The sequence below is a fragment of the Neoarius graeffei genome, chromosome 11 (genome assembly GCF_027579695.1).
Source record: "Neoarius graeffei isolate fNeoGra1 chromosome 11, fNeoGra1.pri, whole genome shotgun sequence".
Lineage (NCBI taxonomy): Eukaryota > Metazoa > Chordata > Actinopteri > Siluriformes > Ariidae > Neoarius > Neoarius graeffei.
Genome location: NC_083579.1, coordinates 52,047,919 through 52,069,994, shown reverse-complemented (window position 1 = coordinate 52,069,994; position 22,076 = coordinate 52,047,919). Strand labels below are relative to the sequence as shown.

Genomic DNA, 22,076 nt, shown 5'->3' with positions numbered 1-22,076 from the left:
TTTAGAAAGATTTTATATTCAGGTATTTTTTCATTGCGAATGGTGCTTTCCATAAAACTTATTACTTCTATTTATTGAACAGCTGGAATGGCCTGGATTTTGATACAAGATCATCATCATCTACTTCAATACAATAAAAACAGATATTTAAAACTTTTGTGATATTATCAACCATAATTTAACATGCATTAAGGTGTCAACATTGAAGTTGTACAAAAAAAAAAGCCAGTTTTTTTGTTTGTCTGTTTGCTTTGAACTTTTCATTCTTAAGCCTAGAAAACCTTTATTTATTTTTAGGGACTGTAGTGTATAAGGCCTGATCACTTTTAATTAATACAGAGATATTTTGGACAATCAAAGAACATACAGTAGCAGCAGACCACATTTTCCCCCAATTCTCTTGACAGTCTTTTCAGCATATTAACACAAAGACATCCCATATTTAAATCCTAACTATCAGCAGTACAAGTGAATGCAATACAGTACTTCTTTGTGCCTTAATCCATATGGTTAAAAATAAACACAGTTCTTTTTACAGAATACGTTTCAGATTTGCCTCTTGTTAAAAAAATCTGGAAGACACTATTCTCATGCATGTTCAAGCATTCTTTTTTTTCAGTATAAAAACACTAGATTCAAGTTCAATGCGTTACTTTAGGGCACAGTATACAACATACTATAAGCCTATAATAAGTTACTTAACTGCCATTAGATAAATATTAATAAATAACACAAACTTCAACAATTAAAATTCGCTATCCTAACAGTTTTTGCTACTGCACATTTAACTTTAATATGCTAAAAAATATAGACTTTTTTTTAGCATTTGTTATATTCTGGCCCATTTTTCTGTATTTCAAGTTATAATTACCCAAATGAAACTGGACTTCTCATGTTCTTTTCCTGTTCCTTATCCCTCCCAATGTTTTTTGAAGCAGATGGACTGGTCTGGGAGGTATGATACAGGGAAGGACAAATGACACAAGCTCCACAATAAAATCCTCTGTACCTTTCCTAGGCTAACAGGCTGCTTGGGGATGCCTGAATGAGGCACATCAGAATTTAAGCACTAGTGGAGAGACTGCAATTGGGGCACTAAAACCACACACCTTAGTCTCGCTGTGGCTTTCTTGTTTGTTTGTTTTTCACTGATCAACACCTTGAACCTTAACATACCTCTTTCCCAGATAATGGGCTAGGAGAAAGCTAAAAACATCTTCAGGAGGAAAGAAAAGACTGGGCAAATAAAATTTTTTAATAAAGATGGAGAGGGAAATGACTAATCTCACTCAGTCCACTTTCACATAGCCATTGGCACTGGTGGCCACTCCCCTAGCTCCTCTTCCTCTCCTTCCTCCTCCACTTTCTCCTCTACCACTTCCTCCAACCTGGCCAGGCTCATCCCACTCGTCAAAGCGCAGCCGCAATGTGTTGCGAATGACCAGACGCTCCACAATAAACGATGCGCAGAACCAGGGCAAGGCATATTCAGCCGTGATCAGGCCCATGAAGTTGTATTTGAACTGTGAGTAGTCCCAAGGGCAGGCGTCAAACTGCCGCAGCAGCAGCCCTGTGCCAAACTCCCACATGTATGTCCACAGGGTGTATATGAGACAGCGCAGCAAGACATTGCAGCGATCACGCAGGCGCAGGTACATGCGTTCAACTATCAGGATGCAGGTTCCATAGATAAAAAGCGCCCACACACTCGTCACACCAGGGAACTTCCAGTTGCAATTGACCACGAATTCCCATGCTGCTGTGAACATGACTTCACAGAAGTAACCATGGATGGCGTACAGGTACCACCGTGATAGTGGCGTCAGGGGCTCGGGGATCATTGCTGTTGCCATGGTGACTGGGCCACTTGGTCTGTTCAGGACTCTGGGAGGTTTTACTGAAAGATGGAAAAAAGCAACAGAACATATTAGTTCGTATATACATAAAGCCTCAAATGTGTTAAATACCATATGTCAGTGTTCAGCACACATGAAAGTCCAACTTACAGAGTCAACTGACTCCCACACTGAATGCTTTAGAGTAGTGACGATGCATGTGCCACTCAATGGACATGAGGTTAAAATGGAAAATATTTAATTGGATACATACTGTAAGCTATACACAGTCATATAAATTATTCATTGACACAACACTACTTTATTATCTGCCTTTGCTGTCAATCCATCCATCCCCAAACACACGCATGCACGCACAACTCAACCTATCATGTGCCAGCAGGCCATCAGAGGGCTGTGTACTTCAAACAGTACAAAGCTATAAGCCGAAGTGAGACTCTTTAGACATTGTCAGTCAGTGCTAATTTAATTTCAAATGACAATTAAGCGTTCGCTTGTCTCAGGAGAAGTTTGGTGAATTGCATTAGGATGGAATGTGATAACTGAACTGCATTTTACACCACCAGTTGCACTCAGAATTCAAATGATGTTTTGTCCATGTTTTTAAGAAAAAGAAAAAAAAAAACACCCTGCTTTATCATGCAAGACAATGCAGCACCAGGGCACTAAACTGAACTCTTTTCTCTAAACAAAACAAGTGTTTCCTGCAAATAACCACAGCAGCGAGCTGAGGCTCCATGACGCTCAGTTCAGAAAACCAACCTCAAATCCACCCACCTACTCCCCCGATTCAGCCTGACCCAAGCCTACAGTGGAGGTGTGAGAGTTGTGCAACCGGACGAGAACCAGAAACTTGCTATTGATGTAAGTTGAGAACTTAAACCAACACGCTCTGATATAATCTCTAAGTACCAACATAGCTGTAACTAGCTGTAAGAACACCCAGGTCTGAACCTTGTTAGGAAGATTTTTTTTTTTACTTCCCATGTAGCTTCTCTAGTTCAAATTCAGTATCCAACCTCCAGATAATGTAGCCTACGGTATGGTAAAACCAGCAGTGATGATTGGTTCTCAGCTGACCTCAGAGCAGCCAAGGAGAAAACTTTAGGTTTGCCCACAGACTTAATCACACTTAAGGTTTATCTGTCATAAAACCCTACCAGATTTGAGCTTCTTGTTTGGAGGGATGCAATTCATATATTATAGATTCATATCTAGAGCGGCACGGTGGTGTAGTGGTTAGCACTGTCACCTCACAGTAAGACGGTTCTGGGTTTGAGCCCAATGGCCGAAGGGGGCCTTTCTGTGTGGAGTTTGCATGTTCTCCTCGTGTCTGTATGGGTTTCCTCCGGGTGCTCCGGTTTCCCCCACAGTCCAAAGACATGCAGGTTAGGCTAATTGATGGCTCTAAATTGACCACAGGTGAGAATGTGAGTGTGAATAGTTGTTTGCCTCTATGTGTCAGCCCTGTGATGATCTGGTGACTTGTCCGTGGTGTACCCTGCCTCTCGCCCATAGTCAGCTGGGATAGGTTCCAGCTTGCCCGCGACCCTGCACAGGATAAACGGTTATGGCTAATGGATGGATGGATGAATAGATTCACATCTGACATAGCTATGATATACCGGAAATGTTTCCATTTATGCAAGAACATAAGATATAAATGTGTGTTTATGAGGGCAACTGAGAATTTTTTAAAATGCACACTACTCATAATATTGCTAGCCAAATCAGACTGATAGCTGCAGTATCTTAACTGATCAGAGTAACATTAGCTGATGTGCCCTGATAAGTATTGAAGAATTGATGCATAACATAACAGAGATTAGAAAGTTGTAATTGGTGCATCACGTACATTTGGCATCGTGGTACATTAACTATGAGGAAAATCACATTTTTCCAATGTGGACTCCACTAAAATTTTGGTCTTGGTTAAACCCCTAAGCACCAACTGTTCAGAGATGTACCGTAGAAACATGCTGTATGTGTGTGCAGTAGAGTACATACTGTTTAATAGTTGAAGTTATGAAAATTTAATATTCATAAACATTTCATACTATTCAAAAGAGCTGTATTTCATCTCTCAGGCTCAGATTTTGACAAGTTTTGATATTTTTTTTATTGTTGACATGTTTACGTCCATCCCTGTTGTGCATACACTACCCAGCATCCATTACTCAAAATATGCCAATCATTGGGCATCCCTTCCACAAGCGCACACAATCTGGACTGCTAGCCATAAGTGGTATAGTACTACCTCATTCATACTGGTTGCGGAACAAATTTTGACTTGTTTTTCTGCATTGAATATAAAATTTAGTTAAAGATGGCCAACAGAGTGTGGTATAGCTGATGTTGTAGATAGATATAATATGAAAGGACGTTAATACAGCAGAGAAAATTTTGCATACATGTTGGTGTATGAAGACAGCACATCACATTAGGTAAATCTATGTAAATGACTATGATGGTGATCAAAGCTATCTGAATATCTACCAAAGATTACAAAGAAAACTGATTCCATAGCTGTTCCATATAAAAGAGTACCAATGTTCCCTGTCCTATTAACCTTAGTGTGTAGGATTACTAATAGAAAATGAGGAAACATAGCTCTAAATGTTCCACCCCAAAGCACTTCTACATTTTCTGGAATTTCAATCTGCGTCATTAGGAGGTGGCTTCAGAGCACTCAACACTCAGATCAGGAAAACTTCGCGACTGTGTCACTGCTGTAATAGGCACATTTACAACAGAAATTGGTAAAATTGGTTGTTTATGCAGGATACCAAATGTGTAAAGTGTTGTAGAAGAAAGTATATGCAGATTATAGAATTTAGAAGAATAACTTTATTCATCATACATACACTTGTGAAATTCCTTTCTACATTTAACCCATCTGAAGCAGTGAACACACACACATGCACACACGCACGTGAGCAATGAGCACACACACGTACCCAGTGCAGTGGGCAGCCATGCTAACAGCACCCGGGGAGTAGTTAGGGGTTAGGTGCCTCGCTCAAGGGCACCTCAGCCTAAGGCTGCCCCATGTTAACCTAACCACATGTTTTTGGACTGTGGGGGAAACCGGAGCACCCAGAGGAAACCCACACAGACACGGGGAGAACATGCAAACTCCACACAGAAAAGCCCGTCAGCCACTGGGCTCGAACCTAGAACCTTCTTGCTGTGAGGCGACAGTGCTAACCACTACACCTATACAATTTAGAATTAAATAAATAGGATGAAACTGATTAACTACAATGTAATCTTCACAGCCATTTTTAATCTGTTGCAGTAAATTATAATGTCTTTCTATATTTAATAAGACAGCAAAATGTAATGTCACATTAATATGAAATTCTTTACGATAAATAATACACATGTATTGAGTATTTTAAGTTAGTCTTTTTGAGAGCATAATATTCTCATAAAGGTATTAGGGGACATAATGCAGTCCTTGTCTGACATTTACGCCAACTGTTTTTGACCTGTTTCCTCAAGATATGAATATCAGTTAATATCAAAGATATTAATTTGAAAATTAATCCTGTAGCACCTGTCACTAAGAAACTCCATTATGCAAACAAAAGCATTTTCAAATATACAAATTAAAGAAAAATCAGTGCTAAAATACCATCCTTGGAATCCTAGTCTGTTTTAAACATCCTTTCTTGGTACTATATGTAATTGATTTTAAAGAAGGAAAAAAGATATAAAGAAGTCAGTGTGCAAATTTTATTTAGAAACTCACAAATTTCACACAAAGAGAACAAAAAAAAGTCTTTGTAGTGATGAGACACAAAAGCAAATACAAATAAAAAAAAGTTGTAACGCTATGTAAACCATAAATAAAAACAGAATGCATTGATTTGCAAATCCCTTTCGACTTATATTCAATTGAATACAATACAAAGACAAGATATTTAAATGTTCAATCTGATAATTGTTCATTGTTTTCGTAAATACACCCTCATTCTGAATTTGATGCCTGTAACACATTCCAAAAAAGTTGGGACAGGGGCATGTTTACCACTGTGTTATGTCACCTTTTCTTTTAACAATTGAGAACACTAATTGTTGACGTTTTGAACATGAAATTATTTCCCATTTTTGCTTGATATATGACTTCAGTTGCTCAACAGTCTAGGCTCTCCATTTTTTTGCGCTTCATAACACGCCACACATTTTCAGTAGGGAGGCAGGCGGGCCAGTTTAGCACCCACACTCTTTGACTGTAAAACCACACTGTTGTAACACGTGCAGAATGTGGCTTGGCATTATCTTGTTGTGAAGTAAGCAGGGATGTCCCTGAAAGAGACGTCGTCTGGATGGCAGCATATGTTGCTCCAAAACCTGCATGTACCTTTCAGCATTAATGGTGTCTCCACAGATGTGCAAGTTACCCCCATACCATCACAGATGCTGGCTTTTGAACTTTGTGCTGGTAACAATCTGAATGGTCCTTTTTCTTTTTAGCCCAGAGGACACAATGTCCATGATTTCCAATAACAATTCGAAATATGGACTCGTCAGATCACAGCACATTTTTCCACATTGTGTCAGTCCATCTCAGATGAGCTCAGGCCCAGAGAATTCAGCAGTGTTTCCAGATGTTGTTTATATATGGCTCTCTTTACATGGTAGATACAGCGACGAACTGCGTTCACTGACAATGGTTTTCCGAAGTGTCCCCAAGCCCATGTAGTAATATCCTTTTATACAAATCATATCAGTTTTTAATGCAGTGCTGCCTGAGGGAACAAAGGTCACAGGGGTTCAATGTTGCTTTTCAACCTTACCATGCGTGCAGAGATTATGTGCAGAGATTTCTCTGGATTCTCTAAATCTCGATGATATTGTGGATTGTCTATGGTGAAATCCCGAAATTCTTTGCAACTGTATGTTGAGAAATGTTTTTAAACTATTGGACTATTTGCCCACACAGTTTTTTCACAAAGTGGTGAACCTCACCCTATCCTTGCTCGTGAAAACCTTAGCCTTTCCAATTACCAGTTAACCTGTAGAATGTTCCAAACAGGTGTTTTTTTGAGCATTCCACAACTTTCCTATTCCATTGTTGCCCCGTCCCAACTTTTTTGGAACATGTTCCAGGCATCAAATTCAGAATGAGTGTATATTTACAAAAAACAATAAAGTTTATCAGTTTGAACATTAAATACATTGTCTTTATATTATATTCAATTGAATATAGGTCGAAAAGGATTGGGAAATCATTGCATTATTTTTTATTTATGATTTACACAGCATCACAACTTTTTTGGAATCAGGGTTGTACTACCTGATGTACAGTATCTCTGCATGTTTGTCTTTTTTCATTTGTTTTCATATCCCATCCCCCGACTGTTGGCTTTTCAGTCAGCACTGGTATTGATTGTTACCCAGTCAGGCCTTTTATTGACACTCCCAGGAACTCAGACAGACCAGTCAGATAGAAGCTCTCTTTTATAATTCATTGCATAAACAATGTGAACCGTCTGGAATTGGAGCGATTTCTGCAAAAATGCTTCCTAAAAGCTTCCAATCATGGGCATCTATGAACTTGTGTATGCAGAAGAGGGCAGATAGGTCTTTCTTCTGGTATGCTTCTGTGCCCCGTGACAGCATGAGCAGAAAACGCAAGTTGGTAAGCTCCAAATGTCTTTGAGGATTGAAGTGTTTGTGTGTCGTCCCCCCCCCAGTGGTAGGTGACTTAATTTGGGGAGAAAATGGGTAAAATGGGGGGGGGGGGGGGGGGGACCCTGAAAAACATTGCAAAAGCTAGTTACAAGATACATGGCCATAATACCTTAACCACAGTGAAGTTAGGTGCATGACATTCTGCAAACTGTAAATAATAGCTAATCAGAAAGATTCACCATTTGTTCATGTAAACAATTTGGTCACATTAGCAGCCAGTAACATCACATTGTTTCTTTCCAAGCAGCAAACAAGAAAGAGCTATAGATGGAAATCCATCTATTTCTGGATTAATAATATACTGTATATTGTGTAAATGAATTCAAAAAAAACTTCACTACTTTGGTTTATACGATAGTTTTTTTTTTTTGTAGTTTTATAGTCTAACTCACAATATAACTATTAAGAAACAGATTTTAAATGAGACGTAACCTGTATGTGAACCCCCAGGATCATGACCTTTTGAATAATTGAAGTCAGAGTTTGCGGTACATTAAGTTCTGAGGTTGACCTGCCCTGCCATTTAAAAACACACAATTTCATTACCTGTTCCTCACAACATGATTCTGCTCAAATAGTTTACAGTCTATTTAAAAGAGATTTTAAAGGACCCCTGTTAAAACTGTTGAAACTCATAAGACTGGAAAGGGCCACAAAAGGAATTCTAAAGACTTGGGCCTGCACCCTGATAATTACAAACATAAATTCATGAGCATCCATTGGACATTATGTTGTACAAAGTGCAGTGCAAGAGCGTCTATAGAATCCACAAACAATAGAAAAAGACCCTGGGGATGGCAGTTAAAAATCTCTGGGCATCTCTTGCACAAGATAATAGATAAAAATCTCTGTTCATGAGTATCATAAAAAATTAAAAATCAATGAATAAAAGTTGAGTTCATGGAGGTTAACATGAAAAAAATAAAAACCCTATTGTCCATAAAATATTGTTGTCCGTCTCAAGTTTGTTAAAGACCCCCTGCATGTTCCACAGCACTGTTAGAATAACATCCTGTACTCTGATGAGACGTTTGTAGTAAATGTGTACAATGTCATGCTTGGAAAAACAAAACCCTGAATACAAAAACTAAAAAGAAAAGCTCCCAGTTGTGAAGCATGGTGGACGGCTTATAAATGTTATAGGGCTGCTTTGCTTATACAGCGATTGGATGGCTTGTAATTTGTTGAGGGTCATGCCATGCAACATGCCTGATACCAGTGTTGTAGTCGAGTCACTAAACCTTGAGTCTGAGTCCAGTCTCGAGTCCCCAGCGTTCAAGTCTGAGTCAAGTCCAAGTCATTAAAGAAAATTTTGAGTCGAGGCTGAGGCTACATCCACACGACAACGGCAACGAGATTTTTTTTTTTTAAATATCGCGTCCACATGGGCAACGGATCAGTAAAATATCAGGTCCATATGGCAACGCAACGCTTGCTGAAAACGATGCAATACACATGCCACACCTCTACGTGCGCTATAAGACGGTCCCATCGGAGACACCAGAACAATAGAAGTAGACGCATGCGCATAAACCCCTTCTTCTGTAGCATCAGCCACATAAAGTTTTGATTATTAATCAGTAGCGTAAAATGAAAGACGCGGAAAGAGGAATGAATGGGGGTAGATGGAAGCCGGTACGCCAACATTCTGATATCCTCCAGAATTCTTTAATGGTCCGGAATAAATTGAATTCTACACGTTGATGGATTACTTTGTTCTTCTACGCCCTTTTTGAGGAATGTATTGTCGGACTTAAACCAACATCTGAAGAGGTGAGATTGCTCCTTTTTTTCCCTATTTTTGCTGGCGGGATTGTTTTTGTTTTTAGAAAGCGCACGGGCGGTGCGCGGTTTGGTTATACTGCTTCCGCAGTGTTTGGACTAAAGACTCTGCCCTAAGGGCTATTCTCTCACTCTGCACCATTATACAATAAATATTCACAGTGAAAATATTTTGTAAGCGCGTTTCATGAACCAAGTTATAGGATTTGTTGACAACTCGCATCGAGTTCGTTACACTTCTACCCGGCGTGAAGCACTGACAGTCATGTGGTTGTGACATCATCGTAAACAAATCCGTTCTACTCATCCAGATGACTTCGCAACAGTGCCGTTGCCAGATTTTTCCACTCTGGAACCCGTTCTCAAAAGATTTCGTTTTGGGGCACCCAAAACGCCGGTGCCGTGTGGACGCCAGGCCGAAACGATAAACAATTTTATTAGATTCACCTGAATCCATTGCCGTGTGGACAGGGCCTGAGAACAAGACTCCAACCACACCATTTGACGGTGCCTGTTGCTGCCTTTATGTGAAACTGTCTCTGCTGCTGTGTTGGACTAATGTTACTGCTTAACTGTGCCATTTTAGTTAATAGGCTACAGATAAAAAGCTTGTTCATCGCTCAGCAAGCCCCGCCCACTATCAACAGGGCAAATAACATGAGTGAGGGTTAACATTAGCTAGTTCATCAGTCAGCAAGCCCCGCTATCAACAGAGCAATGAACATAGCGTCACTTCCTTCTCTGGGTGGAGTCTTGCCAAATGACGATTGAAGTTCAAGGTTGTCCCCGTCGTCTCCTCGATAGTTCTTCTACATATGGAACACATAGCAGTGCATTTTTTTCCCACTCCATGAGAAGTCTGTATAAGCAAAGCGGAACGTTAGTTTCTTCCTGAACATGACGTATGAACAGGTGAATGTGCATTCTCTTGAATGAAATTAGTATAAAAATTAATGTAGATATAAATATGCTAAATTATTATGGCATGTTACAAAAAATAAAGAAAAAAAAAAATCAGTCCTCGTCTCCAGTTTATGAGTCCAAATGCAGTTAATGCACAAGTCTGAGTCATCAGTGCTCAAGTCCAAGTCAAGTCACAAGTCCTTAAAATTAGGGCATGAGTTGGACTCGAGTCTGAGTCCTGGACTCGAGTACTACAAGCCTGCCTGATACTAAACCACAGGAGTAAATAACCAAGAGGCTGAAAACAAAAGTTCCAGTTTTTACTACACATAATGATCTCCAAGCATCCCCCCCCCCATCAGTGAACCTGCCTGTTTAACTCACAGATTCTCTAGTCATAATAACCCTGATCTACTACTTAGAAAACCCTTCATTAGGTTAATTAGGAAAGCTGTTTGCATTATATCCTAATAATAAATAAAATAAAGACACGGATGCAGAAATCTACAAAACTCTAAAGGATTAACAAACTTTTTTTTCTTTTTCCCCCCTTTCTTTCATCTCATAGCAACAGCTGCTGCATTATAAATGTGGCTGAGATGTTGATGTGTGATTATACTGGCACTACCTTGGTATGAACTCTTAATCGCAGAAAGCAATCAGCAAAGAGTATGAATTTCATAATTTGGTATTTGTGATCTACAAAAAAAAAAAAACAGTAGAGAAACAGTTGCATATAAATTGACCCCGTCATGCTGTCTGTGGTAATGAAACGGTTCATGTATCCTTTCATAAATGCTGGCTTTTATGTAGTATGTAAACAAGCCTGTCAGCTCAGAGTTTTCGGCTCCAGGAATAGATCCTTTCAACCTGCTCATAATGGGTACATCAATACAGTATGACATAATAGTTCTCTATAGATTCAAGCAACCTGACCTCCAAGCAAGCTATGGGATAGAGTGTTTTATTATCGGAAAAACAATTTACAAAATAACATCATTACTATATGTGGAAAGAAGGGATGATATGAGACAGGATACTTAATCTGTCACAATACATAGTTGCTTCATTTCAGAAAATTGTGATTAATCGGTAGATTCCACAAATACAGTCCATTAATATTTGGACACTGACAAAGTTATCACTATTGTAAGTGAAATTTAATAATGAATAAGTGCAGACTTTTGCCTTTAATTTGAGGGTATTTACATCAAATCAGGTGAACAGTGCCGGAAAAAGTCTACAGCACTTTTATATGTACACCCCCCACCCCCACCCCCATAGCCCTCCACTTTATGTCAGGTCATATCACACCACTTATAACACCATACCCTGTTATATTACATAGACACGAGTGTTTTACTGGGAAATATGCCACTCATATTTTTCATACAAGGGCGGCACGGTGGTGTAGTGGTTAGCGCTGTCGCCTCACAGCAAGAAGGTCCTGGGTTCGAGCCCCGGGGCCGGCGAGGGCCTTTCTGTGTGGAGTTTGCATGTTCTCCCCGTGTCCGCGTGGGTTTCCTCCGGGTGCTCCGGTTTCCCCCCACAGTCCAAAGACATGCAGGTTAGGTTAACTGGTGACTCTAAATTGACCGTAGGTGTGAATGGTTGTCTGTGTCTATGTGTCAGCCCTGTGATGACCTGGCGACTTGTCCAGGGTGTCCCGCCTTTCGCCCATAGTCAGCTGGGATAGGCTCCAGCTTGCCTGCGACCCTGTAGAAGGATAAAGTGGCTAGAGATAATGAGATGAGATTTTTCATACGAGCTACATCCAGGACATCGAGAACTACAACTGTGACATTTTTCAATATCCTCGCTCATGAGGAAATCGATGAATTGTTTTGATGAATTTGGATAGTTTTTTTGGTGAATGTGTCTACATACTAAAAAGAAAATCACACGTTGGCTTGAAGATATGAAGTTTATCTTCTCGTTTTGAAAAACTCGCATTTTTCATACGAAATACATCGCGGATCTGAGTGACATATTTAAATAATATTGGCTGGCTTTTTTCATGGTCTATCAGATATATTCCATTCAGCTAGCATGACAATGAATGAGTCGAAGTCAAGTTCAATATCATGCTAGCTGAATGGAATATATCTGATATATCATGAAAAAAGCCATTATTATTATACATACACAGTTGATGGAACAATTATAGATTTTACAAAAAGTTTGTTTACAAATTGTCACAGTCACTTGCTACCACAGAAGTTTTACATGTAATGCGTATCTTATGGCATTTTCAATTCACTGTGACCGTGAGATGCACTGTGAGATGCAGGAGTATTGCTGACATTTTGACAGGTTGTATCCAGTTACAAACTGAATTGATTCAGCTTATGTCCACTATCCAAATACCGGTACTTGTCAAACCCACCGGTGAACAAAGAAATGCTTCTGTGCATGCGCAGCAGAAAATATTCTCACTGAATATTCGCATCAGCTGCGATGTGTGACATCATGTCTTGACAACCATGCAATATCGTAAACCATATTCAACGTTCATTCTCCACTGGGTAGAGTGATGTAATACGCATAGCATGAGCGATATGCTAACAATATCGCATGCTATCAAACCAAATAAAGGAAACCCGCTAGAAGGGAATAGAACACATTTTTATTCCATTGAAAAAGTGTCCTGTATGTATAATAATTTCCCAATGTTTCACTCCAATGACGTCACTCCCATTATTTTCCCATTGACTGGACATGCGTTGTCAAAATGGTGAACCAGTTGAAAATTTAAATTCTTTTGATTAATCTGCGCATTTTTTTGTGGATGTGTCCATATAATATAAAGAACTTTACATGGTGGCGTGAAGATATGAAGTTCAACTTCTCGTGTTGAAAATATTTTCACTTGTTTACTTCACTTAGTACATTCACCACTTAAAGATAAACTTCACGTCTTCGCACATGTGTAATATCCTCTATGTATTTTATTCCTTACTTCACGTTTGGTTAATCCCAAAAGTAAAAATTGCAATTAAAGAGTCCATTCCAGCTACATTGAGATGCAGGAGTATCGCTGACATTTTGACAGGTTGTATCCAATTACAAACTGAATTGATTCAGCTTATGTCCACTTGTCAAAGCATCACATTCACTATGTGAGAAAATCACATTTAGCTAGCAAGGCTTCGAGATCTTTAGTCAGACTGAATGAGACTGATGTTTTTAACCACAGTGCTTATTAAATTGATTTCTTATCCTACAAGTACATTTTAAAAGAAATTCATATTGTTTTGATGAAATATATTTATGGTTTTTAAAGTGGAGGTGCTGAAGTTTGTTATAGGCAGAACCCCCCCCCCCCCCCCCCCCTTTATTTATTTATTTATTTATTTATTGCCAAAATCCACCTATTTATTTATTGGCCACAGAAACACGTGACAGGTTTTCCCAGACCGCCACATGCCTTTAGTTACTATTGGTTTCAAGTTTTCCCTTGCGATGTTCAAGTTAAAATGCAAATATACATTTTATTTACGTTATGTACAGTATGTGCAATATTACACTATTGTCCTACTTATTATTAAAATGACAAACAGAAAAAGGTAATTGAAATATGAATTATAATTTATGTCACAATTCATCAACAACCAAAACTTAGGTTTTGTAACAGGTCTGCATGATAAACAATAATATTGAGGGTCTTACAGAAGACTGGCAACACAGTGGGGACAAAGAAATAAGACAGTATTAATAATTCTTGCTTAAAGTTGGTGCACTAAGAAATATTTAACAGTTATTCCACAAAATCAAGTCGTACATGAGCTGATAGCCGAAAAGGTATGTAGCACCAAGTTGGCTATAAGCCATGTATAACAAGATTGAGTGGAATAACTGTTTCATTCTATCCACATTTGCTGGATTTTGAGAAACAGAGCATTTTTTATTTTTTGCTAATTCAATAAATTAAAAAAACTTTACACAAAACATCTGACAATCATTTCTGCTTAGACTGTAAACAAACCAGTGCAATGACAGTAGCAATTTCTGAAAAATGCTATAATAATAATAATAATAATAATAATAATTCTTGAAAAATAAAAAAAAGATACGTTCTTACCATCAAATACTTTTTATTCCATATTCTGTTGTGCTTTTTTTTTTGTATTTTTGGGGGTTTTGTTTTTGAGTTGTTTTTATTTCATCCTCGGCTGGTTCAGCAACATGCTCCGCCATTTTGTTTTTCTCTACTCACAGTATATTAGCTGATAGCCCAGTAGTAGAGTAGCCAATCATTATTTCACCAGCATTCAACTGACTGCACTAAAATAACCTCATTCATCATAAGCAATGCAAGAGGACAAAATTCTATTTTTGTGTCTATGAGCAGATTTCACATATACTGTATGTATTACTAGAGTGGTCCTATATGTAGTATGAAAACGGTGACATTTTGTGCTTATATAGTCACTGGAGAACTTACAGCGGTATCAAGACGAAGTGAGGCAACTTTCCTGTTGACAGACAAATGTTCTACACTAATGTCCTCCAGATCGCTTTGGCCAGAGCTCCAGGCACGCCTTTACAGAAACATTACCTGCTCTTTTACTCTGTGATGAAATGCTTCGAGTATGATTCCTGAATGCTGTGCTCAGTACTCTTCATAACAGGAAATCTAGAAGTGCCCTGTTTACTACTTTCTGACATTGGAAGGATTGACTCCCGTGCATTCGTACTCTTTCAGTGTGTCGAGGCTGCTGATGGGACTCTGGGTCCTTGCCATGATTTCACTCCACTCTGCACAAAATAAACGGCAGTAGATCAATAGCACAGGCAGCTCAGTTACTTCAGGGCAGCATGTTGGCTCTTGAGTGCAAAGAGCCTTCATTCTTCTTATCATATCCGATTTTCAGCGATAGGACTTTAGAGTAGAGGGCCAGTATCTGAAGTCCATATTTCAAATAAAAGCGGGTGTAACACAAACACTAGCATTTTGTTTTCTTGCATAGTTTGGATGCTGCATTTCATTTAAATGGAAACTCCATTGGATCACTGTACATTAGATTACATAGCTAGTTCTTTAAATGGTTTTGTAATAAAATGCCCAGCACCATCTTTCTTTACATTATTTCAAAGATACAAAGACACTGGTTAATGCCCAGACATGCACTACAAAGGACTCGAAAGTGAGCAACTTCATGAGATCGTTATAACAAAAGGGATGTTGTTCAAAAAACAGGAAGAGATCAACATGCATAAGACCTCTACAACAATCTTGCCAACACTCCCCGTTCAAAAGGACTGCGATTGGTTTTGCCAAATTCATGTGGGTCGTATTTTTCATTTAAATCTTTTTTTTTTCCTCTTTTGATTAAGAGAGCTTAAACTTGACCTCATAACCTTAGCACAACAAAGCTTTCACACACTAAAAATGAATGCCATAAACTATGCCATAGTTGAATTTATTGAAGTGCTGCCGGTTAATAATTGTTAATTTCAATGAAAATCTCAGAGGTCTAACAGCTGCTGCTTTTTGTCTTCAGTTTCGTGGACTGAATTAAAGACTCTGAGAATGCCCTAAGCCCTCCAGACAGCATAATACTGGTCATAACGAGGGGATTAGGACCTCCAGAGGCTCAAAAAGGCAAGATTTAACAACATGAATGTGGAAACTGGCAAGCTCCATAATTAACAAAGCAGCACGACGTAGCATACTTTGCTTGGGTTCATAAGAATTCAAGCTGAGTTTGAGATCACTTGCCTTTGTGCTATAATAAACTACTCCTACTCGTACTGCATGATTACTACAGCCTCAATCAGGATAGACTGGTTTCATTCAGGGAGGTACTTTTGTTTAAGTGATTACTGGCTAGATGCAACATTTTAATCCAATAGGTTTTACTCCCAAAAGTAAAAATATCTGAAAGAACTACAGTGGAGTCAGAAAAAAAAAAGTCTAAGAGCACTAGAAAAAAATGCTTCTATTTTGCATACTTTTAAAATGATCTTTTTTATATTATATATATTTGTTTTCGGCGGCACGGTGGTGTAGTGGTTAGCGCTGTCGCCTCACAGCAAGAAGGTCCTGGGTTCGAGCCCCGGGGCCGGCGAGGGCCTTTCTGTGTGGAGTTTGCATGTTCTCCCTGTGTCTGCGTGGGTTTCCTCCGGGTGCTCTGGTTTCCCCCACAGTCCAAAGACATGCAGGTTAGGTTAACTGGTGACTCTAAATTGACCGTAGGTGTGAATGGTTGTCTGTGTCTATGTGTCGGCCCTGTGACGACCTGGCGACTTGTCCAGGGTGTACCCCGCCTTTCGCCCGTAGTCAGCTGGGATAGGCTCCAGCTTGCCTGCGACCCTGTAGAAGGATAAAGCGGCTACAGATAATGAGATGAGATATTTGTTTTCTTTTTTCAATAGAAATTGCATTAGCAGTGGAAACCTGAGTGAGAAGTACAATCTTACGGATATTTACATGAAGTTTAGAGCTTCTTAGTACAGTATTTGGTATATCATCTCTTTTTTTGTTTTAACGACAGCGTGCACTCAAGCCGCCTGAACGCCATATGTTTGTGTTAAACCCGATGACCCGTGTTAAATTAAATCCACTGGCGTGTCGTTTTAACATGTGCCTCAATGGATGGGATAAAAGTTATGGGAAATCTGACTTTTTGTGCAAAGGAGTTAACATGGTCAATATTATCACGTTACTCAAGTTTAAAGCGTCACCAAGAAATCTTGACTACTGAAGATATCCTTTCTTTGTTTAGATTTTTTTTTTTTAATTCTAAAATTTTCCTGCTTTTTTTTCTTTCTCCAGTTTAAAAAAAATCTGACGTTTGGACCCAACTGTCTTTATACTTGATCATTTTCTTACTAAAATATGTTTTCTATAATTGATTTTTCCACTAATCCAGACCACGTTTATTTTAGTGTCCTATGTACCAAGCAATTATGCTGCCAAAATGGAGAGGGAGTTACCAGTGACCCTAATTTATCCTGTCAGTCCAGCCAGGCCTGCACCCAGCTCCAGCAATTCAGTGGTCAAGAGAACTGAACAGAACTAGTATAGGTTGGGTGCAGCTCTCGTCGTTCATTAGAAGTAATTATCAGATAAGTTAATGACATTACACTACCTCTTCAGGTAAAAACCAATCCAGCTTAAACAGGATATAAACTCCTCTTATAGGTCTCTCACATACAGTGGTGCTTGAAAGTTTGTGAACCCTTTAGAATTTTCTATATTTCTGCGTAAATATGACCTAAAACATCATCAGATTTTCACACAAGTCCTAAAAGTAGATAAAGAGAACCCAGTTAAACAAATGAGACAAAAAATATTATACTTGGTCATTTATTTATTGAGGAAAATTATACAATATTACATATCTGTGAGTGGCAAAAGTATATGAACCTCTAGGATTAGCAGTTAATTTGAAGGTGAAATTAGAGTCAGGTGTTTTCAATCAATGGGATGACAATCAGGTGTGAGTGGGCACCCTGTTTTATTTAAAGAACAGGGATCTATCAAAGTCTGATCTTCACAACACACGTTTGTGGAAGTGTATCATGGCACGAACAAAGGAGATTTCTGAGGACCTCAGAAAAAGCATTGTTGATGCTCATCAGGCTGGAAAAGGTTACAAAACCATCTCTAAAGAGTTTGGAATCCACCAATCCACAGTCAGACAGATTGTGTACAAATGGAGGAAATTCAAGACCATTGTTACCCTCCCCAGGAGTGGTCGACCAACAAAGATCACTCCAAGAGCAAGGCATGTAATAGTCGGTGAGGTCACAAAGGACCCCAGGGTAACTTCTAAGCAACTGAAGGCCTCTCTCACATTGGCTAATGTTAATGTTCATGAGTCCACCATCAGGAGAACACTGAACAACAATGGTGTAATGGCAGGGTTGCAAGGAGAAAGCCACTGCTCTCCAAAAAAGAACATTGCTGCTCATCTGCAGTTTGCTAAAGATCACGTGGACAAGCCAGAAGGCTATTGGAAAAATGTTTTATGAACGGGTGAGACCAAAATAGAACTTTTTGATTTAAATGAGAAGCATTGTTTGGAGAAAGGAAAACACTGCATTCCAGCATAAGAACTTTATCCCATCTGTGAAACGTGGTGGTGGTAATATCATGGTTTGGGCCCGTTTTGCTGCATCTGGGCCAGGATGGCTTGCCATCATTGATGGAACAATGAATTCTGAATTATACCAGCAAATTCTAAAGGAAAATGTCAGGATATCTGTCCATGAACTGAATCTCAAGAGAAGGTGGGTCATGCAGCAAGACAACGACCCTAAGCACACAAGTCGTTCTAGCAAAGAATGGTTAAAGAAGAATAAAGTTAATGTTTTGGAATGGCCAAGTCAAAGTCCTGACCTTAATCCAACCGAAATGTTGTGGAAGGACCTGAAGCAAGCAGTTCATGTGAGGAAACCCACCAACATCGCAGAGTTGAAGCTGTTCTGTATGGAAGAATGGGCTAAAATTCCTCCAAGCCGGTGTGCAGGACTGATCAACAGTTACCGGAAACGTTTAGTTGCAGTTATTGCTGCACAAGGGGGTCACACCAGATACTGAAAGTAAAGGTTCGCATATTTTTGCCACTCACAGATATGTAATATTGGATCATTTTCCTCAATAAATAAATGACCAAGTATAATATTTTTGTCTCATTTGTTTAACTGGGTTCTCTTTATCTACTTTTAAGACTTGTGTGAAAATCTGATGCTGTTTTAGGTCATATTTATGCAGAAATATAGAAAATTCTAAAGGGTTCACAAACTTTCAAACACCACTGTACTTCAGTCTAGTCACAGGATCCATAAAGGTCTGTTTTCGGATTTAGAATAGATTAATCGGACTCTGGAAAAAGGACCAGAAAGGATTCAAAGCCAGTATGATTAGCAAAGACGCAAGATTTAGATGTGGAGTGTTAAAACTGCCTGCAGTGCAGTGGAACTCATTTCACTCAAGCCAAATCCTCATTTAATCAGTTGTGCTCTGAGGATCAGACCGACTTTGGATCAGACGCTCTAGTGCTCTGGGTAGCGTAGGGCACGGCTGCCTGGAGAGCAAGGACAAAATGTTGAGCAGTTTTTTCCTCTGAACCATGAGGAAACATCATGCACGACTTAACCGTCATATATCTGTTCTAATACAGTGTCTCTGTAGTCCAGACTGTGGCTTTTCTGACCGTGTACAGCAGGGGTGTCTAATCAGGTAAGAGTGCAAGTAAGACATGGAGGTAATTTAACAGAGTGAAATCACTTATTTCATGATCATAAGTTGCTATGAGGACACTAAAGTTTGGAATTTCTTTAGTGGGGTCTAATGGTAACTACAAAGCACTTGGGGGGGAAACCGGTCACTCATCCATTAGAAAAGTTTGCATGCGCACCTTTAATTACTTTAAGTAACTAACGAACGAACGAACCCAACTTTTTCCCTACAACACAACACAAGGATCATTTTGTATAAATTTATTCAAAGAAATCAGTCAGTTTTTATGTACATAGACTAATCCAAAGTAAATAAAGTTGTACAGATGTATAACTAGGCATTTATCTACTTTTAATATTAAACGTAAAATAAAATAGATTATCGTGATTACTGGTAAGATCTGTACTCTATTGTTTGTTACTATGAAATCAGTTTACTGTACTGACTACAAGGAAAAACTACAAAAATACCTTGCAAGAATAGCGAGGTCCTCTTTTTTGGGGGGGCTGATAAAGAGAAGTTTCAATAAGTAGTCAAATATATTGCGAGGGATCTCTCATACTCATACTGTACATGATCCTTTAATACGACATCAATCCATTGTGTCATCTTTAACAAATGACACAAATTTCAGAAAAAGCTCGACAACATGGTGAAACGTCCTGTGTTTGGAGGCTGAAATCAACAGGTAACTATTAAGCTGGCTCGTCAAACCACAATAACGAACTAAATGAAATAAAAATGGGGTCTGGATAATTTATAGAAGAATAGACAGGATAAGAAGATGATCCAAAAAGTAATATTGATGCTGTATATATTTGGCATTGTGGTAGACTATTCACTTTGACACATGTGGAAGTTACTGAAATATTTTTTGAACCTGGTTATGGCCCTGATCTGTTAGTTTTACTATTTCACCACATTCTCAGGTCAGAATTAAAAGAACATAACTGATCATAATGTGTGTAATGTGGGCGGCACGGTGGTGTAAGTGGTAAGCACGGTTGCCTCACAGCAAGAAAGTTCCGGGTTTGAGCCCTGCGGCCAGCGAGGGCCTTTCTGTGTGGAGTTTGCATGTTCTCCCCGTGTCCGCGTGGGTTTCCTCCACAGTTCAAAGACATGTGGTTAGGTTAATATGGGACGACCTTGAGCGAGGCACCTAACTCCCAACTGCTCCCTGGGCGCTGTTAGCATGGCTGCCCACCGCTCTGGGTATGTGTGTGTGCACTGCTTCAGATGGGTTAAATGCAGAGAGGAATTTCACAAGTGTGTGATGAATAAAGTTGTGCTTTCTTTCTTTCTTTCTTTCTTTCTAATATAGACATGAAGGTGGAGTAGGTCTACAGCAGATGGCACCAAAAGTGTCCTTTTTCGTGTTCAGTGGAGGAAATGAGCAGAGTACATGAAGTTTCATGGTTTTAGTTGGAGTTCCTTATCAAGTCCAGTTTAAAGTGGAACAGAATAGATCAGAGCTTCAGATATGGAAGAGAGAAAAGCTGATGCGTGAAGATGCGTTACTTTGTTTCCATCCATTTCACTCCACATCACCTGGACCTGAACCCGAAGGGGCTTCGGTTTGAGACCCGACAGTGCAGTCGTGACAACAGGCCTGAATGAAAGCGTCCCGCAGCTCCCTCACTGGTGTGTGTGTGTATATATATATATATATATATATATATATATATATATATATATATATATATACACACAAAGTAACCACCGGCACTTCTCCAAGCAACGTCTGAACAAATGACGTTGATCATAATTACACACGATAACAGTTCAGCTTTCATCACCATTCGGGCAAATCAACCCACTCCAGCTTGTTTGTTAAAACACCTACAGGTAAAAGGGTTTATGGATGGATGGTAACACAGCCCAGCTAGAGCAGGATCAGAGATCAGGTGCTGGACGCACAGCGGCACAAAAAATTAATTATTAACCAGAAATAAATAAATTAATAAACAGAAATAAATCAGATGCTCGATTCGATCATCACTGCGCCCTCAGGACCTTCACAAAGGCTAAGCCAATTAAAGCTCAGGAAATCCCTATAATAATAATAATAATAATAATAATAAACAGGCCTGCAAGGGAAATAAAGGCTATCCTGGTGCTGAGGAAGAAGTGTAACCTTCCGGGAGAAGTGAGCGAGTCTTACCGTGTTTTACTGTGGAGCTGCAGCCGCGTGTGTGGGATTGGGATCGAGCCCCTGCGCGTTCATTGTAATCATGCAGAGGACAAGAGGCAAAACAGGAACATCGTCGTATCGGTTCCTTCTCGTCGTGTGTTTGCCCCGGCTGGCTAACCTCCCTCTCCCTCTCTCATTCTCCTCTCCAATGATAACTGACACATTTTCCTTCACTGCAGCAGGAACAGCACATGCTCAGAGCCGCGCTCCGGCGGGCGGGCGGGCGGCCGACACTCCGGCTCTGGGTTCACTGTTAACTGCTTCACTGCTGGTGCTCGGCTCGATTCCCCTCTCCTCTCCTCTCCTCTCCTCTCCGCGTGCGCGCACACACGCACAGGGGTATACTCAAGGATAAAGGTCATTTCCCCCAGTTAGGCGAGAAAAGCATTCAGATGACCTGTAATTAAGATAAGGATACATCTGCACCCAATTTTTAAATGAATTTAAAAAAAAA

At 39.5% G+C, this 22,076-nt stretch overlaps 1 protein-coding gene across 1 annotated transcript; it reads right to left on the bottom strand.

The window, feature by feature from the left end:
- Positions 1 to 245: 245 nt before the first annotated feature.
- tmem229b (transmembrane protein 229B) lies at positions 246 to 21,999 on the bottom strand. Its single transcript, XM_060933047.1, has 2 exons — positions 21,593 to 21,999; positions 246 to 1,897 (listed from the first exon to the last, which is right to left on the bottom strand). The coding sequence occupies exon 2, from the start codon at positions 1,851 to 1,853 to the stop codon at positions 1,290 to 1,292; it is 564 nt and encodes a 187-aa protein (XP_060789030.1). The 5' UTR covers positions 1,854 to 1,897; positions 21,593 to 21,999; the 3' UTR covers positions 246 to 1,289.
- Between the last annotated feature and the right edge of the window lie 77 nt (positions 22,000 to 22,076).